The sequence below is a fragment of the Saimiri boliviensis genome, chromosome 17 (assembly GCF_048565385.1).
Source record: "Saimiri boliviensis isolate mSaiBol1 chromosome 17, mSaiBol1.pri, whole genome shotgun sequence".
Lineage (NCBI taxonomy): Eukaryota > Metazoa > Chordata > Mammalia > Primates > Cebidae > Saimiri > Saimiri boliviensis.
Genome location: NC_133465.1, coordinates 22,832,273 through 22,858,749, shown reverse-complemented (window position 1 = coordinate 22,858,749; position 26,477 = coordinate 22,832,273). Strand labels below are relative to the sequence as shown.

Genomic DNA, 26,477 nt, shown 5'->3' with positions numbered 1-26,477 from the left:
TTCCCTGCGCGGGCGCGGGCACTGCCTCTCCTTCCTACGCCAGGGCGGGAGGGGCGGAGCGGATCGCGGCCTGATGGCCCGGGCGCTGTCCGCGGTGCTGATCCCCCGCCGCGCCCCTGCTCGCCCGGGCACCGGCGGGCTCCCCAGGTCGCCGCCCTTCCAGCGGGCAGCCAAAGCCAGCTCCGCGAGCCCAGTGGCCCGCCGGGGGCCTCTGGCCCGGCTCCCGGGGCTCTCGGGGCTCCCGGGGTTCCCCCTCCCCCGGCCGCGCGCCGCCGGCCTCCCCCCCGCCCCGCCCACGGCCCCGCCCCGCCCGCCCCTGGTCCCTCCCCTCCCCCTTCATCTCTCCCGCCCCCCGCACCCCTCCAGCTCGTTCGCCAGTTCCGGTCACGTTGCTGGGTGTTTACGCCTGGAGCCCGCCCCGGCCCCCCTTCGGCGCCCCCGAACCCCTCGGAGCCCCTGCCCGACTGCCCCGCAGCCTCCCAGCAGCTGATGGCGCCGCAGCCGGGGCGGGCGCTGCGGAACCCCGGGCGCAGCTAGCGCGGGGGGAAGAGCGCCGCCCCCACCCAGCCCGGCCCCGACCCCGGGCCCCGCCGGCCGGTGGCTCCCAGGTCCCGAAGGTGAGGAGGCCGGTCGGTGGGCGTGGGGGGTGTGGGCGCCGGGGCAGCCCCGGGGGGAGCAGCGCGGCCGGGCTCCGGCTCCCCCGGGAGGGCTGGCGCGGGGCCGGGCACCGCAGCGCGCGGGAGGCGGACTGACTCGCGGCGGGCTGCTGGCAGAAGTTGTCCTCCACCACCCAGACCCGGGCCCTGCCTGGCGCTGCCGGGCGTCCGGAGAGGCCAGAGGTCGAGCCCCGCCGCCTCCCACCACGCTCACCTTTCTTTCTGCTGCCTTTGCCCTCCTCTCTGCTCCCTCTCTTCCTTAGTCTCCACATGCCCCCCCGCAAGCCCTGCCTTCCCTGGGAGTCATATTGGAGGCATAATCAGGGCAGAACATGAAGCCTGAAGGGGGTGGGGGGCTCCAGCTTCCCCATACACCACATTCCCCTGTGGTGACTGGATCCTCAGCTTTGCTAAGGCGGGGGGCTCCTGAGATCTTCAATGGAGGGGGCAGCCAGAGTTGAGGGATAAGCGGGGGAGGGGCTCTGGAGTGGAGAGGACCACAAGGTCCTGGGGGATGTGGCACCAGCACTGGCCAAGCGGCCCCACCTGGCAGACAGAGTCCTAGTCATTTGTCAAAGGCTGAATCCTTGCTCCAGACTCAAAACCCCAGAAAAGCCAAAGACCTGGGTTTGGGGAGCAGCGTACTTTTTTTTTAACAGTGTATTTACTTGCCCTGGTGATTCCTAGCAAGACTCAATCCATTCTCCTGGTTTCAGCAACATTCATTGCGGGCCTGTTCCTTCCAAGAGATTCCCAGAGACAAAGCCTTGCCCTCAGGAAGCATATGGCTTAGCACAGAAGCCAGGTGCATGCAGGCACACACACACACACACACACACACACACACACACACACACCAAAAAGTGATAATATGATAGACTGTGGCGCTAGCCGCCACCCAGATTCCAACAAATTGCCTGGGGAACAAAGAGGCGGGAGAGAGTCTTTCCAGCTTGGTGGGGGATCAGGGATGGCTTCATGGTAAAGGTAAGGCAAGAGCAAGGCCCTGAAGGATGGGTCGGGTTTCAAGAGGCAGAGACTGGGCGGACATGGTAAGTGAGGGTATGCCTTGCTACTGGGCTACTGGAAAAGGTTGTCATGAGAGCAGCCAGAGGTAGAATCCCAAAGAGAAGATCAGCCTGCAAAGACGGACTGCTAAATGCAGGCTGATGTTCTCTTTGGATTCTCTTGTGAGAGGCCATCAATGCCAGGATGATCACCCAGTGGGGTGCTTCTAATTGCCAGGCACTGTAGTTGTGTATATTGAGCAAACTCCTTTACCCCTCAGCCTGTCTCATCATCCATAAAGTGGATACATTAATAGAATCTTCAGCGTGGGGTTGTTGCCAAGATAAGTGAGTTAATATATGTAAAATGCTAAGAACAGTACCAATTACTTATTATTATAAGTATTATTACCTATGAATTCGTGCCATGTCCAAGAAAGGCTGCTTGCCTTCCTGCTATCCTACTGCCCCAGGCCTCTGAGTCAGGTCAGGAACAGGAATAATGACTAAGAAAAATAAAGCTTATATTGATTTTTTTTTTTTTTTGAGACAGTTTTTTTCTTGTCACCCAGGCTGGAGGGCCGTGGCACGATCTCAGCTCACTGCAACCTCCAGCTCCTGGGTTGAAGTGATTCTCCTGCCTCAGCCTCCTGAGTAGCTGGGACTACAGGCGTGTGCCACCATACCCTACTTATTTTTAGAGACGGGGTTTCGCCATGTTGGCCAGGCTGGTCTTGAACTCCTGACCTCGGGTGATCAGCCTGCCTTGGCCTCCCAAAGTGTTGGGATTACAGGCATGAACCACCGCGCCTGGTCTGATTCATTTATTTGTTCACTTATTGCCATGCCTGTCCTATCTACTATATCTTCCCTGACTATAAGAATAATAAAAATAAGTTTAACATTCTCCTTAAAACAAGAAAACATACAAACTTAAAGAATTTTAACAAAACGTGGGTATTAACTGTTAAGAACAGCACAAAGATATCTGTTGACTTGATAAATAGTTTCAGAAAAGAAACACTAGGAAAAGCTGAACCTGGGACAAGAGAATCGGTCAGTGAGTGAGGGGTGGCAGACAGTGCAAGCCCGGAGCAGGCAGGTCACAAGAAGTGTAGGGTCTGGTTCCTCTCCCAACAACCTCCTCTGCCTGAGGGAAAGGGACAGCAGAGGCCAGGGGACCTTGAGCAGATGAAAAGGGTGTGGGGAAGGTGAGATTTAGATACCCAAGGAATGACTGGACTAAAAAGAGGTTTTAGGGGAGTGGTGGCTCACACCTGTAATCACAGCACTTTGGGAGGCTGAGGCAGGTGAATCACTTGAGGTCAGGAGTTCAAGACCAGCCTGGCCAACATGGCAAAACCCCTTGTCTAGTAAAAATACAAAAATTACCCAGGCATGGTGGCAGGCTCCTGAAGTCCCAGTTACTCGGCAGGCTGAGGCAGCAGAATTGCTTGAGCCCAGTAGGAAGAGGTTGCAGTGAGCTGAGACCGTGCCACTGCACTCCAGCCTAGGTGACAGAGCAAGTCTCTGTCTCAAAAAAAAAAAAAAATTAATTAAAAAAATAATAATTAAGAAGAAACCTGTTGGTAAGCAAAAGCCTTTCCTCCAGTGAATTTGTATGTATGCATAAGTTCATAATATAAAGGAGGGATAAAAAGGCAAAGCCCCCGGCCCTGCCTTTTACCCCCAGTCCTTTTGAGAACCCTTAGTGGAGTCCTGGAGGTCTATGGAGCAAAACTTGAAAACCACTAACTGAGATGATTTTTAAGGTCCTCTGGGTCCTAAGCATTATGATTCTATACTTTTTTCTTTTATTAAAAAGAGACAAGGTCTCGCTATGTTGCCCAGGCTGGAATGCAGTGGCTATTCACAGGCGCAATCCCACTACTGATCAGCACGGGAGTTTTGACCTGCTCCATTTCCTACCTGGGCCGGTTCACCCCTCCTTAGGCAACCTGGTGGTCTCCTGCACCATATTGATGTCGAACTTAGTGCGGACACCCAATCGGCATAGCGCACTGCAGCCCAGAACTCCTGGACTCAAGAGATCCTCCAGCCTCAGCTTCCCAAGTAGTTGGGACTACAGGCACGTGCCACCACGCCCGGCTACAATTCTGTACTTTGTGTGGTTCTTTCAACCCAAAGAACTGTAAGAACTAGGCCAGGCATGGTGGCTCACACCTGTAATCCCAGCACTTTGGGCGGCCAAGGTGGGCATATCACCTGAGGTCAGGAGTTCAAGACCAGCCTGGCCAACATGGTGAAACCCTGACTCTATAAAAAATACAAAAATTAGCCAGGCATTTTGGTGGGCACCTGTAATCCCAGCTACTGGGAGGCTGAGGCAGGAGAATTGCTTGAACCCAGGAGTCGGGAGTTTGCAGTGAGCCAAGATCGCACCACTGCACTCCAGCCTGGGCGACAGAGCAAGACTCCATTTCAAAAAAAAAAAAAAAAAGGGCGTGGTGGCTCAAGCCTGTAATCCCAGCACTTTGGGAGGCCGAGGCGGGTGGACCACGAGGTCGAGAGATCGAGACCAACCTGGTCAACATGGTGAAACCCCGTCTCTACTAAAAATACAAAAAATTAGCTGGGCATGGTGGTGCGTGCCTATAGTCCCAGCTACTCAGGAGGCTGAGGCAGGAGAATTGCCTGAACCCAGGAGGCGGAGGTTGCGGTGAGCCGAGATCGCACCATTGCACTCCAGCCTGGGTAACAAGAGCGAAACTCCGTCTCAAAAAAAAAAAAAAGGTGGGGGTAAAGCGTGGTGGCTCACACCTGTAATCACAGCACTTTGGGAGGCCGAGGCGGGCAGATCACTTGAGGTCAGGAGTTCAAGACCAGCCTGGCCAACACAGTGAAACCCTGTCTCTAAAAAGAAAAAGAAGAGAAAATTAACAGAAAAAAAAAAAAACTCAGAAGAAGGAGGGAAGCAGAAACAATGCAGTCCCTGATGTGGTCAGGACAGTGGACAGAGGACAGTGACGCTCTTCCCTGAGCATGTTAACTCAGGCTGGGTGCCTAGTTCTGGAGCTGATAGCACCAGCCCTTCAGCTGCTGTGACTAGCTTAGGCCACTTCCTCAGGCATGAGCGTCTGAAGCCCAGATGTTCCAGGACTGCGTTTCTGATGGGAACATCCGTTTTCTTGGCTTGGGTCTTCTGAAGTGTGCCTTTCAACTCGCCAGCCACCACAGAGAGATTTTGGTTGTCACTAGTTCCCTTCCCCACGCTATCTCCCACCCTCCCCCAAAAGAACAATAACGCCTAAGGAAGAATATTTGCCAAGATTGTTTGTGACCCAAATTTCTGCCCTGAGAAAAGCAGCCTGCCTAGTTGGAAGCAAATACTCGAGTCTTTCTGGGAAAGCACAGAAGCAGCTGTTTGGCCGAGCCTCTCACGGTGGCCAGAGTCCAGTCTCCAGAGCTGTGTGGGAAGGCCTTTTCTCTTCAGACGAATTTGCATCTCAGTGGCTGGGAGCAGGCGTTTTCTCTTTATCCCAAGCACGGGCCCACACACCTTCATCCTCCAGGTGGATGGATCCTCGCACAGCAAACACAGCAGCAAGAGGATCGAGAAACACTCACACGTGCTCCTTGAGGCACACAGGCACACTCAGGCACACAAATCCCGACACAGACACACAGTCACATGCACACACAGCTCACCTGTTTCTCCTGAGTTGTGCACCAGCATATTATTGTTTTTATTTTATCTTTTATCTTTTTGTTTTTGAGACACAGTCTGGCTCTGTTGCCCAGGCTGGAGTGCAGTGGTGCAATCTCAGCAACCTCTGCCTCCCAGGTTCAAGTGATTCCCCTGCCTCAGCCTCCCACGTAGCTGGGACCACAGGTGCGCACCACCACACCTGGCTAATTTTTTATAGTTTAGTAGAGATGGGGTTTCACCATGTTGGCCAGGATGGTCTAGATCACCTGACCTTGTGATTCACCCACCTTGGCCTCCCAAAGTGCTGGAAACACAGGTGTGAGCCACTGTACCCAGATGTCTTTTTGAGCCGGACATGGTAGCATGAGCCTGTGGTCCCAGCTCCTTGGGGGGCTGAGGTGGATTCTCAGCCTGAGCCTGGCAGTTCGAGCTGCAATGAGCCATCATTGCACCACTGCATTCCAGCCTGAGGGACAGAGTGAGACCCCGTCTCAAAAAAAAAAATGCAGGGCCGGGTGCGGTGGCTCAAGCCTGTAATCCCAGCACTTTGGGAGGCTGAGGCGGGTGGATCACGAGGTCGAGAGATCGAGACCATCCTGATCAACATGGTGAAACCCCGTCTCTACTAAAATACAAAAAATTAGCTGGGCGTGGTGGCATGTGCCTGTAATCCCAGCTACTCAGGAGGCTGAGGCAGGAGAATTGCCTGAACCCAGGAGGCGGAGGTTGCGGTGAGCCGAGATTGCGCCATTGCACTCCAGCCTGGGTAACGAGAGCGAAACTCCGTCTCAAAAAAAAAAAAAAAAAAAAAATGCAAATCATAGCATGTTCTTCCACTGCTTAGAATTCTTTTAAGAACAACTTTTTTCTTTTCTTTTTTTTTTTTAAGATGGGGTTTCACCATGATGGCCAGGCTGAGTCTTGAACTCCTGACCTCAGGTGATCCACCCACCTCAGACTCCCAAAGTGCTAGGATTACAGGCGTGAGCCACCACGCCTGGCCCTTTTAAGAACTTCTAAATTCACTTAATATTACATATTTTTGGCCGGGCGCGGTGGCTCAAGCCTGTAATCCCAGCACTTTGGGAGGCTGAGGCGGGTGGATCACGAGGTCAAGGGATTGAGACCATCCTGGTCAACATGGTGAAACCCCGTCTCTACTAAAAATACAAAAAAATTAGCTGGGCATGGTGGCACGTGCCTGTAATCCCAGCTACTCAGGAGGCCGAGACAGGAGAATTGCCTGAACCCAGGAGGCGGAGGTTGCGGTGAGCTGAGATCGTGCCATTGCACTGCAGCCTGGGTAACAAGAGCGAAACTCCGTCTCAAAAAAAAAAAAAAAAATTACATATATTTTTTTGAGTTGGAGTCTTGCTCTGTTGCCCAAGCTGGAGTGCAATGGCACGATCTTGGCTCACTGCAAGCTCCACCTACCTGGATTCTCCTGCCTCAGCCTCCAGAGTAGCTGGGACTATAGATAGGCACACACCTTCAAGCCTGGCTAATTTTTGTATTTTTAGTAGAGATGGGGTTTCACCTTGTTGGCCAGGGTGGTCTCGAACTCCTGATCTCAGGCAATCCACCTGTCCTGGCCTCCCAAAGTGCTGGGATTACAGGCATGAGCCACTGCACCCAGCCTAAAAATTCTTAACATGATATATGAGATGCCATGTGATCCTACCCTTGATAACTTTCCTTCTTGTGTACCTTTCACTTCAGCCCTACCTACCATGACAATGTCTATTTCTCAGACAGACCAGAAGCACTTAGCAGAAAGTTTGACACATAGTAAGACTTCTGTAAACTCAGCTATCATTATGATCACTTAGTTCTTTCCTTCCTCTGTGCCTTCACAGATGCTGTTCCCTGTTGGAAATGCTCTTCCTTTCATTCTTTAATTGCTACCCCTCCTTCAAGTCTGTATTAGATTTTTACTGCTGGGTAACAAATTATCATAAACATAGTGACTTAAAATAACATAAATTTATAATCTTACAATGTCTAAGCACCAGGAGTCTGGCTCTTTTATTTTATTTATTTATTTATTTATTTGAGACAGAGTTTTACTCTCGTTGCCCTGGCTAGAGTGCAATGGTGCAATCTCGGCTCACCACAACCTCTGCCTCCCAAATTCAAGCAATTCTCCTGCCTCAGCCTCCCGAGTAGCTGGGGTTACAGGCATGCGCCACCACGCCCGGCTAATTTTGTACTTTTTAGTAGAGATGGGGTTTTTCCATGTTGGTCAGGCTAGTTTTGAACTCCCGACCTCAGGCAATCCACCCGCCTCAGCCTCCCAAAGTGCTGGGATTACAGGTGTGAGCCAACGCGCCCGGCTGAGACAGGGTTTCACCATATTGGTCAGCCAAGTCTCAAACTCCTGACCTCAGGTGATCTACCCACCTCAGCCTCCCAAAGTGTTGGGATTACAGACCTGAGCCACCTCGCCCAGCCTTACATTTGTTATCTCATTTAATCCTTACAACTATCCTAGGACTTTAGGATTTGCAGCCCCATCTTTCTTACAGGGGGAAAATAGCTCAGAGAGGTCAATTATCATGCCAAAAGTCACACAGCAGGTAATTGAAACAGCCACAAATCAGCTGGGTGCAGTGGCTCATGCCTATAATCCCAGCACTTTGGGAGACCAAGGTGGGAGGATTGCTTGAGGCTAGGAGGTGAACACCAGCCTGGGCAATATAGTGAGACTCTGTCTCTACAAAAAAATAACAAATTAGCCAGGAGTGGTAGTGTGCACCTGTAGTCCTTAGCCACTTGGGAGGCTGGGGTGGAAGGATTGCTAGAGCCCAGGAGTTTGAGGTTGCAGATTGCCTCACTGTACTCCAGCCTGGGTGACAGAGTCAAACCTAGGACTCTTCCCAGTGTAAATATCAGCATAAATATTGGGAACCTTCTCTGGACTTGGTTGGAGAATTGACTCTGCCACCACTTACTAAGCGTGTGAAGTGGCACAAGAGTCTTTTTTTTTTTTTGGCCGGGTGCGGTGGCTCATGCCTGTAAATCCCAGCACTTTGGGAGGCCGAAGCGGGCGGATCACCAGGTCAGGAGATCAAGACCATCCTAACAAGTGAAACCCTGTCTCTACTAAAAATACAGAAAATTAGCTGGGCTTGGTGGCACACACCTGTAGTTCCAGCTACTCCAGAGCCTGAGGCAGAAGAATTGCTTAAACCCAGGAGGCAGAGGTTGCAGTGAGCCGAGATCGCACCACTGCACTCCAGCCTGGGCAACAGAGCGAGATTCTGTCCCAAAGGAAAAAAAAAAGTCTTTTTTTGTGAAGTGGGGTGATAATACCTACTGAAGCTTGGTTGACAGAAGGAACATCATGTGTATAATGATCCCTGAACATAACAGACGGTCAGCAAATGTAGCCAGCAATCCCCACAGGCCAAAGGGCCACCCCTTGTTGAAATGAAAGGCCTATTTGGATGGATTGGGGGGTCAGGGGAGTACCAGAGAAAGGGGCCCAGAGAGGAGACTCCCGAGGATGGGAGGTTTCAGGGGGACCTGCTTTATGTGACCCCACAAATGAAAATCTGGATTTTCTGAGTCTTAACACAGAAGCTAGTGTGGAGGGGACCATTTGGTGAAGAGAATTATTCATCCTACTGGCCTGTCTCTCCCACTGCCCAGGACATTCCAGGGGCAGGTGAAGGCAGGTTCCTCAAAGGTGAAGGCAAAGCTTAGGGAGTCCTTGGCTGAGAAAGCAGGAGCTCGTAGTCCTGGGCCCCAGTGTTTGCTGTCTGCCTCTGCTTGTCCAAGATGCTGATTACCACAGAAAAGAGTCATCGGGAAGGGGCAGGGCCAGAAGAGGCAGAGCTGGAGAGCCAAGCCATCATTAGGATTCAGGGACACACACCTCCCCATCCATCACAGCAACTCAAGTTTCCACAATGGGAGTCACTGCATGGGTCTCTTTCCCCCCTCCTATTCCTTTTTTAAATTTTATTTATTTATTTATTTATTTATTTATTTATTTATTTATTTTTGAGACGGAGTTTCGCTCTTGTTACCCAGACTGGAGTGCAATGGCGCGATCTCGGCTCACCGCAACCTCCGCCTCCCGGGCTCAGGCAATTCTCCTGCCTCAGCCTCCTGAGTAGCTGGGATTACAGGCACGCGCCACCACGCCCAGCTAGTTTTTTGTATTTTTAGTAGAGACGGGGTTTCACCATGTTGACCAGGATGGTCTCGATTTCTCGACCTCGTGATCCACCCGCCTCGGCCTCCCAAAGTGCTGGCATTACAGGCTTGAGCCACCGCGCCCGGCCCTATTTTATTTATTTTTGAGACAGAGTCTTGCTCTGTTGCCCAGGCTGCAGTGCAGGGGTGTGATCTTGGCTCATTGCAACCTCCACCTCCCAGGTTCAAGCAATCCTTGTGCCTCAGCCTCCCAAGTAGCTGGTATTACAGGCGTATGCCCCACCATGCCCAGCTCATTTTTTTGTATTTTTAGTAGAGATGGGGTTTCACCACATTGGCCAGGCCAGTCTCGAACTCTTGAACTCAAGTGATCTGCCTGCCTCGGGCTCCAAAAGTGCTGGGATTACAGGTGTGAGCCACAGCGTCTGGCCTGTTTCTCTTTCATCGGTTTATTTGTTTAGAGATGGAGTCTCACTCTGCCTTCCAGGCTGGAGTGCAATGGCACGGTCTCAGCTCTCACTGCAACCCGCGCCTTCCAGGTTGAAGGGCTTCTCCTGCCACCATGCTCAGCCTTTCTCTTTTTAAAAGGGACTCCACCACCGGCCTTCAGCCCAGAGTCAGTGTTAGTGAAACACTCACCACGTCTTCTTCCGCTGTGACTTGGAGGCGCCCGGAGCCCTGGACTGTGGTTGAGCTGGAGTTGAACTAAAGGAGAATTATCCTCAGAACAGCCATGTAGCCCTTGGGCTGAGATACTTGTGGGACGTCTAGAGCTGGAAGAGACTCGGGGTTGCTCACTCCACAACTCCCTCATTTTACCCATGAGAAAACCCAGAGCCCACAGAGGGAGAGGACTCACCCAGGTCACACTGCGAGGGCAGGAAAAGCAGGCTAGAACCCATGCTTTCTCTCTCCCTTTATTCACTTTGCCACTCCATTTGTTTTCCTATTTGAGAAGCAGAAGAGGCTGGCTGGGCGCAGTGGCTCACACCTGTAATCCCAGCACTTTGGGAGGCTGAGGCAGGTGGATCACAAGGTCAGGAGTTCAAGACCAGCCTGGCCAAGATGGTGAAACCCATCTCTATTTTAAAAAGAGAGAGAGAGGCCGGGCACGGTGGCTCACGCCTATAATCCAAGCACTTTGGAGGCCAAGGCGGGCGGATCACCTGAGGTCAGAAGTTCAAGACCAGCCTGACCAACATGGTGAAACTCCGTCTTTAAAAATAAAAGTTATTAAAAAAAAAAAGAGAGAGAGAGAGAGAGAGAAGTAGAAGAGGCTAAAGTTACACGGGGCTGGGCGCAGTGGCTCACCTCTTAATCTCAGCACTTTGGGAGGCTGAGGCAGGTGGATCACCTAAGGTCAGGAGCTCAAGACCAGCCTGGCCAACATAGTGAAACCCTAAAATACAAAAATTAACCAGGTGTGGTGGCAGGTGCCTGTAATCCTAGCTACCTGGGAGGCTGAGGCAGGAGAATTGCTTGAATTGGGGAGGCAGAGGTTGCAGTGAGCCAAGATCGTGCCACTGCACTCCAGCCTGGGCAACAGAACAAAGCTCCATCTCAAAAAAAAAAAAAAAAAAAGTTACATGGGAACAGGAGAATGAAACCATTGCCTCCTGGGCTTCTGGGTCTCCATCTGTGAAATGGGAATAACGATGCTTTCCTGCCTACACCCTGCTTCTTCATGAAGGCTGAATAAGGAAACAGAGGGGCAGTAACAGCAGTGGCGGAATCATCTTCCTGGTGGCAACAGAATCCAGAGCAGAGGAGACGGTGAAAGAGCTGAGGGTGGGGCAGTGCACATGGGCTTGGAAGAGGTGGGTTCACTGTGTTGTCCTCCCTAGGTGGGGCCAGGCCTGGGCTGCCATGGATACCGTGTCCCTGCAGCATCAGATCCAGAGCGTGCAACGCCACATCAGCTTCCTGAAAAAGGAGCAGATGGCCCTGCTGCGAGACCTGCACCTGGAGATCCTGAGGCTGCAGAAACGCTGCTCAGGTGAGGCCAGGAGAGACGGCCAGGCGGGTGGGAGAGGGTCACTGGTCATTGTCATCATCACAGCCACTGTTTTTTTTTTTTTTTTTTTTTGAGACAGAGTCTCGCTCTGCTGCCCAGATTGGAGTGCAGTGGCTGGATCCCATCTCACTGCAAACTCCGCCCTCCCAGGTTCAAGCAATTCTCCTGCCTCCACCTCCTAAGTAGCTGCGATTACAGGCATATGCCACCATGCCTGCTAATTTTTGTATTTTTAGTAGTGTTGGGTTTCACCATATTGGCCAAGCTGGTCTCGAACTCCCAGCCTCATGATCCACCTGCCTCAGCCTCCCAAAGTGCTGGGATTACAGGCGTGAGCTACCGCGCCTAGCCAACACAGCCACAGTCTCTGGGGTGTGCCCACCAGCAGCCCCTGTGAGCCGCACACTGCACCAATTCTGCTGCCTCTTTTTTTGAATAAGGAAGCTGAGACTTGGGGAGGTGAGACAGACAGAGAAGTTCTAGGAACACCTGACAGTTTCAGGGCAAAACACTCTGGTTAGGTAGTGGAGGACTCCTGGGAACCCATTCCCGGAGGTTCCCATCCTTTCCAAGAGTCACTGTTCACCAGGCAACTCCCAGCTCTGGGTCTAGCTGGGGAGACACACAGGCCAACTGGCAATACAGAGGGAGAGCAGAAATCAAGCAGGAACGCATGGGCAGGAGCACATCCAGCCTGAGGAGCAGGGACGGGAGGAGACCCAGCCTCCGAGGCTCCCCAGGGGAGGGGTGCTCCAGCTCCTGGAGGCTGCGTAACATGTGGACATGCCAAGATACCACAGAGGAAGGGGAGTGGAGACAGCATTCCAGATGAAGGGAAGAGCACAGCAAAGGCCAGAAGCTGGGAAGCCAGAAGCTCATGGAAAGTTCTAGCTGATGGATAAAGCAGCACTTAAAGGAGACTGATAAGAAATCCAGCTGGAGGCTGGATGCAGCAGATCACACCTGTCATCCCAGCACTTTGAGAGGCCGAGGTGGGTGGATCGCGTGAGATCAGAAGTTCGAGACCAGCCTGACCAATATGGTGAAATCCCATCTCTACTAAAAATACAAAAAATTACCTGGGCGCAGTGGCAGATGCCTGTAGTCCCAGCTACTCGGGAGGCTGAGACAGGAGAACTGCTTGAACCCAGGAGGCAGAGGTTGCAGTGAGCCGAGATTGTGCCATTGCACTCCAGCCTGGGCAACAGAGTGAGGCTCTGTCAAAAAAAAAAAAAAAAAATCCGACTGGAGCCAGAGTGTGGAAGACTTTGACCAATACCATGATCGCCAAGGAGTTTGTCCTCCTGGGTAGTGGTAGGCACAGACGGATTTTTGAGCAGCTGAGTGCTGCTTGATAGCATTATGCTGCATTAAGAAACTCAGTCTGGGCCCGGCACGGTGGCTCACGCCCGTAATCCCAACACTTTGGGAAGCCAAGGTGAGCAGATACGAGGTCAGGGGTTTGAGACCAGCCTGGCCAACATGGCGAAACATCGTCTCTACTAAAAACAAAAAAAATTAGCTGGGTGTGGTGGCGTGTGCCTATAATCCCAGCTACTCAGGAGACTGAGGCAAGAGAATCGCTTGAACCCAGGAAGCAGAGGTTGTGGTGAGCCGAGATCGGGTCACTGCACTCCAGCCTGGATGACAGAGCAAGTGCAAGACTGTCTCAAAGAAAAAAAGTAAATAAACTCAGTCTGGGCCAGGTGTGGTGGCTGCTACCTGTAATCCCAGCACTTTGGGAGGCTGAGGTAGGTGGATCACCTGAGGTCAAGAGTTCAAGACAAGCCTGGCCAACATGGCGAAACCCCATCTCTACTAAAAATACAAAAAATTAGCCAGGTGTGGTGGTGCACACCTGTAATCTCAGCTACTCAGAACGCTGAGGCAGGAGAATCACTTGAACCTGGGAGGTATAGGTTGGAGTGAGCAGAGATCACATTACTGCACTCCAGCCTGGGCTACAGAGACTCTGTCTCAAAAAAAAAGAAAGAAAGAAAGAAAAAGCAGCTCAGTCTGGCAGTTGCAGGGAAGCTGAATTGGTGGGAGAGGGAGGCAGGGAGACCCAGCAGAGATGGTGAATGGTCCAGGGGAGAGATGAAGAGGTGAAGAGGGATGGAAAGGGGAGGACCCGTGGGAGGTGGGCTGAAAGAAAGGACTTGCCAGCCGGGCGCGGTGGTTCAAGCCTGTAATCCCAGCACTTTGGGAGGCTGAGGCGGGTGGATCACAAGGTCGAGAGATCGAGACCAACCTGGTCAACATGGTGAAACCCCGTCTCTACTAAAAATACAAAAAAATTAGCTGAGCATGGTGGCACGTGCCTGTAATCCCAGCTACTCAGGAGGCTGAGGCAGGAGAATTGCCTGAACCCAGGAGGCGGAGGTTGCGGTGAGCCGAGATCGCGCCATTGCACTCCAGCCTGGGTAACAAGAGTGAAACTCCGTCTCAAAAAAAAAAAAAAGAAAGGACTTGCCTGTGGACTAGATTTGTGGGCGGAGCAGAGGGAGGCACCAAGGACGGAGTGAAATCCCGGCCGGCCTCTGCTCTGCGGCCTGGGGTCTCAGCTGCCTGGGGCTCTCAGAGGCTTGGCTCTGCCCCATGTGCTCCCTGAGGCTGAGTCTCCACATTCAGGCTTTGGAGCCAATGCCTCATAGACTGTCTCAGCTGGAAGGGCCCAGCCTTCTCATTGTACCTACTTAGGTAAACCAAGGCCCAGAGAGACAGCCGCCCAGCATGTCAGTGGCGGAGGGATAATTAGATGCCAGAGCTCCAGACGCACGGCCCTACATGCCTCTGCAGCTTTCTGGACGTCTTCTCCCCAAGATGCTCAGACTTCTAACTTGCTTCCAGCACCTGCTCCTGGGAGCTCCCCACTGCCCAGGGAAACTGAGTCCCAAAGGATCTGAGTGACCCAGCTGACTCCCCACACTGTGACATGAGAAGCCAGTAGTCCTGACTCGGGTATTACAGCTTCCTCAGGCTCCACAGACACATTCTCATCTCCCCTGAAGACTGGATGGGAGCAGAGGCCAGCCTGGGGGACAACAGTGACCCAAGTATCTCACCCATGCCTGATGCCACCTTTTCACTGAAATAACAAAATTATAAGAAAAGAGATAACCACCAGGCACGGTGGCTCACGCCTGTAATCCCAGCACTTAAGGAGGCAGAGGCAGGCAGATCACAAGGTCAGGAGTTAGAGACCAGTCTGGCCAATATGGTGAAACCCCGTCTCTACTAAAAATACAAAAATTAGCCGGGAATGGTGGCATGCACCTGTAATCTCAGCTTCTCGGGAGGCTGACGTAGGAGAATCGCCTGAACCCGGAAGGCAGTGGTTGCGTTGAGCCAAGATTGCGCCACGGCACTCCAGCCTGGGCAACAAGAGAGAGACTCCATCTCAGAAAGTAAAAGAGAAGAGAAAATCCTAAGACCCTACAGCAGTCCCTCTCGTTTCTGTTTTGCTAATTCTGAGAGCTGGTGGCTCCTCCTTTTGGGACCCAGGCCAGATCCCAGGTGTGGAGCCAGCAGGAACAGAGCGCCCTCACCCCTGCTGCCCTTCTCACATGGCTATGGGCCTGAAACCTCGGTTTTCTTATTACTATTTTTTATTTTTGAGATGGAGTCTTGCTCTGTCACCCAGGCTAGAGTGCAGTGGCACGATCTCAGCTCACTGCAGCCTCCGCCTTCCAGGTTTAAGCCATTCTCCTGCCTCAGCCTCCCAAGTGGCTGGGACTACAGGCGCTCACCACCACACCCCACTAATTTTTGTACTTTTAGCAGAGACAAGCTTTCACCATGTTGCCCAGGATGGTCTTGAACTCCTGACCTCAGATGATACGCCTGCCTTGGCCTCCCAAAGTGCTGGGATTACAGGCGTGAGCTTCCATACCCCACCACCTCTCAGTTATTGATTAAGGAGATAAAAATAACTGGGCTGGGCTATAGCAGCCATTCTCGGGGCTGAAATGGCTGAATAAGGCCTTTCCTCCAAGGAGGGGCTGATGAGAAGAGAGAAAATAAGGGAAAGGAGATTACAGAGGGACCCAGAGCTGAGAGGGTATTGGGAGGGGGAGAAGCAGGTGTAGGACCCCAGGGGACAGGCTGCTGAGGGAGCTGGCTGAGGGTGGGTGAGGCCTCAGAACGAAGAGCTAGAGAGGTGGGCGTGTTCTGGGGGGCGAAGCAGCGTGGATGATGACAAGAACTCCCCACCCTTGTTCAGGACCAGCTTAGCCCTGGGCCAAGCTCACTTTTATTTTTTTCTCATTTAATCCTGGCAACAGCTCCTTAGTGAGGTGATGCTATTATGCCCCCATTTTCCAGATGAGAAAACTGAGACTCAGAGAGGTGCTGTTACTGGCCAAGGTCACCCAGCATATGTGACCTCACAGCATGCTCATCTACAGCCCAGCTGGGACTTTTATCTCCCTACCCCCAAGTCCTGGGTTTAAGGGCTGAAGAGAAACCACCCACAGGAAGTTCATGGCCGAGCCAAGACATCCCATCCCTAAATCCCTGAACTCAGTTCAGGGCCCCTTGGGCTACATCACAAGGCCTTGGAGGAGGGGCCGAGTTGGCCCCAGGAAGCCCTGGAGGGAGGCATTGGAGCCCTCGCAGGGGCTCCAGGGAGCAGGTTCAGACTCTGGTCACAGCAGAAGACTCAGGCATCCCAGCTGTCTGTCTCCCAGCAACAACCAGCCTCCCCAGAGAAGGCACCTCTGGCAAAGCTCTGGAAGAGCCCAGTGAGGGCAGTGAGGAGGGACAGGCAGAGGGGTCACAGGCCAGTCCCTGATGGTGCTGCTGCGTGCTGGTCTCAGAGATGTGCTGCCTTCCTTACCCGACCCCCAGCTTCACACCTCCTCCCCTTGGGCACCAGACTGTGCCTGCAGGTGTACACAGGTGCCCCTGAGTAGCCTGCAGCACTGGCAGCTGTGGCTCTGGCTGCCTTCTGCCCTTGTACCAGCTCTTGAGCCCTGCTGGAGTTGGGGGAGTGGGGGTGCGGCTGGAAAAGTCACCTGGGCTGAGAGATGGGGCTTGGAGGGCACTAAGGAATGGAAACTGGGAGGACAGGCAGGCAGAGGGGTGGTGGCTAGGCTGCAGCACCCAGGAGGAAAACTGTCCCTGTGCCATTGCCCTTGAGTGGCTCCTAGGCTGCCCGCCCCACCCCGTCAATGCCAAGCCTCCATCACTAAGGCAGCACGGTCCTCCTCAAAGCCCCTCTCCCTGCCGGGGGGGAGGAATACAGAAGAACTGGGGCTTGGGAGGGGGCAGTGCTGATGTTCAGATAATAACATCCTCAACCGTACCAGCTGTCACATAGTGAAAAGCAGCCACGTGAGGTGGCTCACCCGTCATCCCAGCACTTTGGGAGGCTATGACAGGACTGCTTGAGCCCAGGAGTTTGAGACCAGCCTGGAGAACATAGAAAGATCCTATTGCTACAAAAAAATAAAATAAAATTAAGCCAGGCTCAGTGGCTCACGCCTATCATCCCAGCACTTTGGGAGGCTGAGGCGGGAAGATCATGAGGTCGAGAGATCGAGACCATCCTGGCTAACATGGTGAAACCCCGTCCATCTCTACTAAAAATACAAAAAAATTAGCCAGGCGTGGTGGCGGAAGCCTGTAGTCCCAGCTACTCGAGAGGCTGAGGCAAGAGAATTGCTTGAATTTGGGAGGCAGAGGTTGCAATGGGCTGAGATCACACCACTGCACTCCAGCCTGGGCAACAGAGCAAGACCCTGTCTCCAAAAAAAAAAAAAAAAAAAAAAAAAACAGTGAGAAGCAAGTGTCAGGACTGGTGAGTAGCCACTGCCCTGAGCCTGCCTCAGTGCCGCCAAGTAGCTCAGGACACTCCAGCAGCCATCAGCTAAACACAAAAGCGACAAAGCCCTGCACCGCAAGGGTCTTCCAGGACTGCTTTCATTAATTAGGTGGACATTCCAGCAGCCATCAGCTAAACACAAAAGCGTCAGAGCCCTGCACCGCAAGGGTCTTCCAGGACTGCTTTCATTAAGTGGCATATCACCCCAGGAAGGGTAGATACTCCCCCAGCCCCAGAACAAGCCAAGCTCCTCAGTCCCAGGAGGGGTGAACTAAACTCCAAACCCGGGCTCAAAGCTTGAGCTGGGAAGATTTCTGAGCTTAGAATCCAGCTGGCCAGGTTCTGGCCATGTCCTGGACACACCTCTTCGTCTCTTCCCCTTGCAAGACTGCAGTAAAATAGTATGGGGGTGGTTTCTAAGGATCCTTATTGCCACTCTTACTGAGCTGTGATTCCATGAGCTCTCTCTCATACACACACACAAACTGCCTTTTCTTTTCTTTCCCCCAGAACTGACGCATGACCTGGAAATGAGAGAGGTCCAGTCTCACCAGCAAGGTAAGAGAGGAACTACTGGTGGGGAAGGGTCATGGGGCCCACAGCTGGAGTTTCCCCAGCCCTTAGTAAGACCCAAGCCTTCTCTGTCGCCAGTCTAGACTTGGGAACAGTCACTCCTTGGCTGGTGAGCAGAGTGCAGGGTGTCAGCCACACTTGCCCAGTGGATGACCTTGGGGATGCCCTTGTACAGTGAACAACATACACCATCACACACAGTGCCCTGTATCCAGGTCTCTGTACAAAGTGAGGAAAGGAAAGCAGGAAGGAGATGGTAATGTGACTCACCTCCCCAGGCCTTCCCATCCCTGCATAAGGGATCACATGGTCAGTGTTAAGGTACACTCATCTGAGTGACTGCAGGCTGAAGCCAAGATGTATGTCAGGATGGGCTCCTCGACTTCAAGGAACTTACAGGAAATGAAACACACACACACTAGTAAATCCTGCATTTTACAAGACTTCTTGCTGCCATAGAAATTCCACTAAAGTCAGGCGTGGTGACTCATGCCTGCTATCCCCAGCACTTTGGGAGGTCGAGGTGGGTGGATCACCTGAGGTCAAGAGTTCAAGACCAGACTGGCCAACATGGCGAAACCCCGTCTGTACTAAAAATACAAAAATTTGCTGGGTGTGGTGGTGCACGTCTGTAATTCCAGCTACTCGGGAGGCTGAGGTAGGAGAATCACTTGAACCCAGGAGGCGGAGGTTGCAGTGAGCCGAGATTGAGCCACTTCACCCCAGCCTGGGCAAGAAGAGCGAAACTGTCTCAAAAAAACAAATTCCACTAAAATATTTGTTTATAAAAGAGTATTACTTCACCCATAAAATTGGGGGGTTGGGGACTCAATGGGTATCAACTTTTAGTTTTGCAAGATGAGAAAGCTCTAAAGATTGTTGTACACCAACATGAATATACCCAACAGTACTGAATGGTACTTCTACAAATGGTTAGGATGCTAAATCTTGTCATGATTTTTTTTTCCCCACAGTTTTTTCTAAATTGCATTGTTAAGATCTTTATCATCAGATTATAAAAGCTCAGAACCAGGACTGAGTACATATAAAAAATTAACCTCCTGTAATCCCTGCACTTTGGGAGGCCGAGGCGGGTGGATCACAAGGTCAAGAGATCGAGACCGGCTGGGCGTGGTGGCTCACACCTGTAATCCAAGCACTTTGGAGGCTAAGACGGGCAGATCACCTGAGGTCAGGAGTTCAAGACCAGCCTGACCAACATGGTGAAACCCCGTCTCTAAAAAAAAAAAAAAAAAAAAGAGATCGAGACCATCCTGGCCAACATAGTGAAACCCCACCTCTACTAAAAGTACAAAAAATCAGCCAGGCCTGGTGGTGCGTGCCTGTTGTCCCAGCTACTCGGGAGGCTGAGGCAGAACTGCTTGAAACTGGAAAACGGAAGTTGCAGTGAGCTGGGATCGCGCCACTGTACTCCAGGCTGGCGACAGAGCGAGATTCTGCTAAAAAAAAAAATTAGTTGGGCACAGTGGTGCATGCCTGTAATACCAGCTGCTCGGGAGGCTGAGGCAAAAGAATTGCTTCAACCCAGGAGGCAGAGGTTGGGGTGAGCTGAAATCACCCCATTGCACTCTAGCCTGGGCAACAAGAGCGAAACTCGGTCTCAAAAAAAAAAGAACAGACTCTCTTCCATATTGCTGTGTTGCTTATAGAGGCGTGCTACAGGCTGGAAGTTTAAGCTATAATGTTAGAAGCCCTACAGATTGGTTTGTGTATTCATGCTTAAAGATCAGCTAGGGATCATCTAAACACTTACGGACCTGGACTAATTCCACCATAAATGGACAACCTCTTCTGCCCAGGTGGTTGATGGAAGGCAGCACGCATCCCAGACACTAGGACAGTTCTGTGACAAAGCCTCTTTCACCCCACTCACTGTCCTTTGTCTGAAAGGGTCTTTGTGGTCACCTGGGCTCAAGCCACTGCCACAATGTCTTGGTTTTTATCTTTTTTCTTTTTGAGACAGGGTCTCATACTCTGTCGCCCAGGCTGGCATGTAGTGGCACCATCTCTGCTCACTGCAATCTCCACCTCCTGGGTGGGCTCAAGAGATCCTTTCACTTCAACCTCGAGATTAGCTGTTTCTACAGACACGTGCCACCACGCCCAGATTTTTTGTAGATGGGGTTTCACCACGTCACCCACGTTGGTCTTAAACTCTTGAGCTTAAGCAATTTGCCCACCTCAGCCTCCCAAAGTGCCAGGATTACAGACGTGAGCCACTGTGCTGGCCTATCTTGTCTTTCAGTGGGCTTGGAGAACCCTTTTATTTTAGAGACAGGGTCTTGCTCTGTTGCCCAGGCTGTAGTGTCCAGTGGCACAGTCACAGCTCACTGTTGCTTCGTACTTCTAGGCTCAAGAGACTCTCCCCACTCAGCCCTCCCCTGAGTCACTGGGATGAGTGTGCCAACCCACTGGACTTAAGAACTTTCTTTGTCCTCTTATCACTTGGTGATTTTCATAATTCCAGGGTACTTTTTCCACTTTCAGCTGCCTACATCCCTACACTCACACATCCCAAGTCCTAGGATATGGTCCTGCTGAGACGGAGCTCGTGGTCAGGAGGCAGGGGTCCTCAACCCGGCTGCACACGACAATCACCTGGGAAGATCTAAGCAACACCAGTTCCCAGGTCCAACTCCAGGGATGCTTATTCAATTGGTTTTTGGTAGTGCCCAGGAAACAGTATTTTTAAAAACTCTCTAGGTAGTTTCAGTGTCTATTCAGGGTTGAAACCTGCTGCAGTGGCAAAGGCAAACAATAAACAAAAAAAATGTGGGTGGGAGCGGTGACTCACACCTATTTTGTTTTTTTTGTTTTTTTTGAAACGGAGTCTCATTCTGTTGCCCAGGCTGGAGTGCAGTGGTGTGATCTTGGCTCACTGCAGCCTCGGGTTCAAGTGATTCTCCTGCCTCAGCCTCCTGAGTAGCTGGGGTTACAGACGCCACCATGCCTGGCTAATTTTTTTATTTTTAGTAGAGATGAAGTTTCACCATGTTGGTCAGGCTAGTCTCAAACTCCTGACCTCGTGATCCACCTACCTTGGCCTCCCAAAGTGCTGGGATTACAGGTGTGAGCCACCACACCTGACCAAGATGACTCACACCTGTAATCCCAACATTTTGGGAGGCTGAGGCAGGAGGATTGCCTGAACCCAGGAGTTCAAGACCAGCCCAGGCAATGTGGCAAAAAAAAGTGCATGCCTGTGGTCCAAGCTCCTGGGAAGGCTGAGATGAGAGGATTACTTGAGCCCAGGAGGCTCAAGTAGAGGCTGCAGTGAGCCATACCACTGCACTCCAGCCCAGGAACAGAGGGAGACATTGTCTCAAAAAAAATAAAGTGATAAATGTCCTATGGAGGAAACAAGGGCACAGACTCCCCACGTACTCTCACAGCTCCTTCAGTCCCTTCCTCTCATCAGGTCTTCCTGCCCCTGGGTTTTTACACAAGCTGTTTGCTCTGTCTGGAGCACCCTTCTCTCCTGTCTTCACTACTTAATTCCTGTTTATCCTTAGATCTTAGCTCCAGTCTCTTCTGCTGGGAAGACTTCCCTCTCGAGGTCACATTCTCCAGTTACAGTCACAGCATTGACTTTCCACAGGTCACAGCTGCAAGCTCACATTTATTTGTGATTATTTACTATGCCTCTCCCACTATGCTGTAAGCTTCACAGAGACCGTTTTATGATGTGCCCTACCTCCAATACCTAACACAGTGTACGTGGTCAGGGGTCCATGAACTATCTGTGGAATGAATAAAGGGCCAGGAAGGGGTTTGCACTTAAGCTGAAACCTGAAGAATGAGAAGAGAGGCCAAGCAGAGGACAGGATAGGCGCAAGGGCGGAACGAGGAAGGCCACTGCAGCCCCAGTGGGCAAGGAGAGGGAGCTCGGCAGGATGAGTAGGTGGGGGGCGTGGGGAGGCGTGGGGCTTGTTTTGGTTGTTTTTGTTTTTTGAGAGGGACTCTCGCTTTATCACCCAGGCTGGAGTGCAGTGGCCTGATCTCAGCTCACTGCAACCTCGGCCTCCTAGATTCAAGCGATCCTCCTGCCTCAGCCTCTGGATAGTTGGGATTACAGGCACCCACCACAATGCCCGGCTAACTTTTGTATTTATAGTAGAAATGGGGTTTCACCATGTTGGCCAGGCGGATCTCGAACTCCTGATCTCAACTGATCTGACCAATTCTGCTTCCCAAATGCTGGGATTACAGGCGTGAGCCTCGGCGCCCGGCCTCATTGTTTTATTTTTAGTAGAGACGTGGTTGCGCCAATCTGGCCAAGCTGGTCTCGAACTCCTGACCTCAAGTGATCCGCCCACCTCGGCCTCCCTAATGCTGGGATTCCAGGCGTGAGCCCCCGCACCGGGCCTGGGCGCTTTGTTGCACGGAGCGCTGAGCCGTGCAGGTTCTGTTCGAATCCCGGCGGTGACTGTAACCTCTGGCCTCTGCCCCGTTCCAGAGGCGGCATCCCGGGAGTTGGAGAGCAAGTGCCGCGCCCTGGAGTCGCAGCTGGAGGCGCGAGCCGCGGCCAACGAGGAGCTGCGGCGGGAGGTGGCGCAGCGCGAGGCGCTGGTGTCCGCGCTGCGCTGCAGCCTCCGCACCGAGGAGCGCCGCTTCCTGGAGGAGCTGCGCCGCCGCAGCCACCGCGCCACCGTGCTGGGCACCGAGCTGCAGAAGCACACCGAGGCAGCCGCCTACCTCTCCTGCCAGCTGCACGCGGCGCGCCAGAGATTGCAGGCCCCGCGCCTGGGCTCCGGCGCCGCCGCCACCGCCGAACCCCGGCCCCGCCGCCGCGCACCGCGGGCCCGCCGCCCGCCCGCTGCCGCCCACGAGGCCGCCGCCAAGGGCCCCGGCCGGGACTGGGCCGCCTGGGACCGCGGGGCCTGCGCCCTGGACGACGCCGACCCCATGCCCGACCCCGCGCTCTTCCTCTACGCCCGGAGGCCGCTGCGGCCCAGCGGTCGCAGTCCGCGCCAGCCGCCTCCCCAGGAGCCCCCGGACCGAGCCGGCCCGCAGCATCCCGCGCCTAGTGCGCCCGGGGACCCGGAGTAGGCCCGGGGTGACGCGGAGCGCACGGGGAGGGTCGGCCAGGGACGCAGCTCGTGGGCCGCGCAGGCAGGTCCCGAGGGCCGAGGGCGGCTGCCCCTCCTCCAGGAAGCGAGTCGCGGCGGCCCCGGCTCCCCCACCCCTCGAACCGCCAGCCTTTTGTACTTCCCGACGTTTCCAAAGCTTCCAGCGCTCTCCTCCCGCGAGATTCCTCCGCGGGACCGAGTGGTGGCACCTTCTTTCCGTGGAGGCCTCGCCGTCCGGATCCTGACCCGGTTCCGTCCGCCGGCGAGACGGCAGGGGCGGGGGCCGCAGTCCGTGGTGGGGTGGGAGGGCCGGGCTGGCCTGCGAGAGGCACGCAGAGTGGCAGCGGTACCCCCGGCCTCCCCACCCCCGCGCCGACGCCCTCCCCGCCCAGCCTCCTTCCTCCCAGGAAAGGCTCGGGCTCGGGGCTGTCCTTTTACCCCCACCCCGAACCTGCCGACAGGTCCTTGCAGGCGAGCACGGAACACTTTAGAAGATGCGTCTTCCCAGAGCCCCTGGTGGGGAAGGTGCGCCTGCTGGAAGTTGAACTTCTGGAAGGTCGCATCCGTGGGCCCTGGGAGAGGATTACAGAAGCGGCCAGGTGGCCGGACTTGGTCTAGAGCCGTCTGCAGCGCAGCTCTTCCTGAGTCCGCCACGCTGGGTACGCGGAGACTGGGAGCTGCGCTGCGGACGGGAGGTGACGGAGAGGCAAGCTGCGGGCCAGGCTTCCAGAAGGCAGGAACTGCCTTCTCCTCAGGGGGTAGCCCCAGGTTTTCCTAGTCCTGTTTATTGGTGCTAATTTTGCTCGGCTTCCTAATCAGCTGGCTGCACCCAGAGGCAAGAAGAAGGAGGGCCTTGGCCGGGCACGGTGGCTCACGCCTGTAATCCCAGCACTTTGGGAGGCTGAGACGGGTGGATCACCTGAGGTCACGAGTTCGAGACCAACCTGGCCAATTTGGTGAAACCCCGTCTCTACTAAAAATACAAAAAGCCGGGCGTAGCGGTGCGTGCCTGTAATCCCAGCTACTTAGGAAGTGGAGGCAGGAGAATCGTTGGAACCTGGGAGGTGGAGGTTGCGGTGAGCCGAGATCGCGCCATTGCACTCCAGCCTGGGCGGCAAGAGCAAAACTCCGTCTCAAAAAAAGGAAAAAAAGGGCCTGGCTTCTTGGAAGTGGCAGCTACTGATAGAAGTTTGGGTTTGGGTTTGCTGGGGGGCATGGTGGGAGCACAGGTGAGTCCCCAGCCAGGACCCCCTCCGGAGATGCCCCTGAACCTGTCGTAATCTGGCAGTGGTGGGATGCGCAGTTCTCCATGTCAAATGGTGGAAAGGGGAACGCCCCACCTCCTAGCCCTTTCTCCTAAGCTCCCCAGCCACCACCAAAGGCAGGAGGGGCAGTTCAGCGTAGCTTGTTGCCCCCACCCCCAGCCCAGCCTAGAAGGAAGCACACCCCTGGAGCCCCATGCCATCCCTCCTGTGTGGGTCCTGCATCAAGTCCTAAGTGCCTGTGAGGTCTTCCAGGGGCTTCGAGGGGAGGACATGGGGCAGGGAGCGGCCTTTACCTCCCTCACAGACACCCCTTTCCTAACAGGTCCTGACCTTGGCTGACGCCACACATTCCGTGTTACCCAGGGGTCTGGGAGGTGAGCAGAGTCAAGCTCTAGGGTTACAAGCTCTTCTCCCAATACGGCCCCATGAAGACGGGGGATTCCCCGATCACACCCCCTTTCCTTCCATTTTAGAGGGGGGGGGGAAATTGGCAAGAAGTAGCGACCAGTGAGCGAGCACGCTCAGCTAATCAGTGTGCAGCCCTCCCAGCTCACCCCACCCGGGACTGCCCAGACCACTGAGCAATAAACAGGCCTGGTCTGCGGATCTTCAGCTCCTGGGATCCAGATGGCTGAGGTTGGGGCACCCTTGGGACAGTGCTCTCCAGTCTCACGTGGGCCAAGAAGGTGGCTTGGGGTCCTTGCTCTGCCTGCCCCCACCTCTACCCTCCACCCGTCCTGTGGTTGTGCCTGTGCCATCTCTGTCCCCCCTCAAGTATGTGTAACTCACTGCACCCCTATTCTTTCTGAACCTGTCTGTGTGTGAGGGCCTCGCTCCTCTCTCAGAGGTGCCCAGAGGACCGTGGGAAGGAGGGCAAGAGCCTCTTTCCAGAGGAGCCCACACAGACCCTCATCTCCCACAACCACACTTTTGGGGTGAACAGGGTGACTTTCTTAGGTCAATTTTTCTGCAGAGATGGTAAAGTACTTTATCTGCCCACCCACCCACTAAAAGCCATAGCTCCCTTTGCCTGGCCTCCCCCCAGCTCTATAGCAATAGTCCCCTTCCCCCTTCCCTCCTGGGCCTCCAGGGTGTCCAGCTGGGGCCCCACCACACTCTGGCCCCGGGGATCTTCCAGTGGCCCGCCTGCCTCTCCCGAAGTGACCCTATCAATGCCACCCAACTCCCATCCCTCTTCTGGCAACCACAGATAATGACGGTTGTTTGTGGGGTCTTGGAGATCCCCTAGATGAAAAGTTGTGAGTCTGGAGCAGCTGACTCACTGACTCTCAGCTGAGGTGCTGGAGGTGCCTGGGGCAAGCTAGGGGAGAACCCATGGCAGATGCAGGGTTCTAGTTTTCACAGAAATTCCCCCCTTTCCCTCCTGAAAATAACGGGAACTTCCCTCCACCTGCCTGCACAGAACCCTCCGTGCGGCTGAATAAGACTAGGAGCTGGAGTCATTGGCCTGCTCTTGGCCCCTGCCCAAAACTCCTCACCCTCGGGCCTGGGAGAGGCCCCACCCTCCCTGGGTTTGGCTTGAGAGCCCTCCCAGCCCTAGGGAAGCCTCCTACCCCCATGCCCCCCAGCCTCTGGAATGTCTGGGTGACTAAGAAGGGAAAGGACTATATCTCCTCTGCTGCACGAATCCCCCACTGGGAGAGAGGGAGCGTTGAAGAGGACACTCAGGGTCCCTAGGTGGAGCTCCTGCCGCACCCCAAGTGTGAACAGATCCAGGACGCAGAGCTGCTGGTGGGGACCTCCCCCTGCTCTGGAACTCGGCCGGGGCCCAATGGGCTGTGCTGTCAGAGGCTCTGTACCTCAGCCCAGCCACCGCACCTTGCAGCTTGGGGGGACTAGTCCAGGGCCAAAGTGGGGTAGCCCTTCCCCATATAAGCAGCAGGATGAAGTCCTCCCTGGTGGAGAGAGGGAGGAGGCCTAGAGGGTGAGGGGCAGCTTCTCAGTGCACAGAGGGGGGTCTCCAAGCACCTTCTCCAGGACATGCCAGCCTTGAATGGGGGGTGCGCAGGGCTTCAAAACCGCCTGGCAGGCACCCTGTGGACAGGGTAGAGGGGCCCTGCTCCAAATTCTCTGTTGGCTGCGCTTTTGAATCCAGTGCTTTTCAGAGTGTACTCATTCACCCACAGAAGTAGAGTCCTGTGCTTTAGGGTGACTGTCATATGCCTTATTCTTAATAAAATCTCTGAAAAACGTGAA

The 26,477-nt window shown here is 53.9% G+C and overlaps 1 protein-coding gene across 2 annotated transcripts; it reads left to right on the top strand.

Moving 5' to 3' along the window:
• The first annotated feature begins 358 nt into the window (after nucleotides 1-358).
• Nucleotides 359-26,477, top strand: CCDC92B (coiled-coil domain containing 92B). Of its 2 annotated transcripts, XM_039476453.2 has the most exons (4): nucleotides 359-617; nucleotides 11,339-11,490; nucleotides 17,843-17,890; nucleotides 22,383-26,477. In XM_039476453.2, exons 2-4 carry the CDS (start codon nucleotides 11,361-11,363, stop codon nucleotides 22,973-22,975), a joined length of 771 nt encoding a protein of 256 aa, XP_039332387.1. In that variant the 5' UTR covers nucleotides 359-617; nucleotides 11,339-11,360; the 3' UTR covers nucleotides 22,976-26,477. The 2 variants fall into 2 exon arrangements, with proteins under 2 accessions (XP_039332387.1, XP_074244456.1); XM_074388355.1 differs by lacking the exon at nucleotides 359-617 and having other exon boundaries at nucleotides 11,299-11,490.

What these genes read in the sequence shown, in the direction of transcription:
- CCDC92B (XM_039476453.2), top strand. Translation starts at nt 11,361, where the DNA reads ATGGATACCGTGTCCCTGCAGCATCAGATCCAGAGCGTGCAACGCCAC. An exon ending in GCTGCAGAAACGCTGCTCAG is followed by an intron (nt 11,491 to 17,842) that starts GTGAGGCCAGGA and finishes TCTTTCCCCCAG; the next exon opens with AACTGACGCATGACCTGGAA. An exon ending in GGTCCAGTCTCACCAGCAAG is followed by an intron (nt 17,891 to 22,382) that starts GTAAGAGAGGAA and finishes GCCCCGTTCCAG; the next exon opens with AGGCGGCATCCCGGGAGTTG.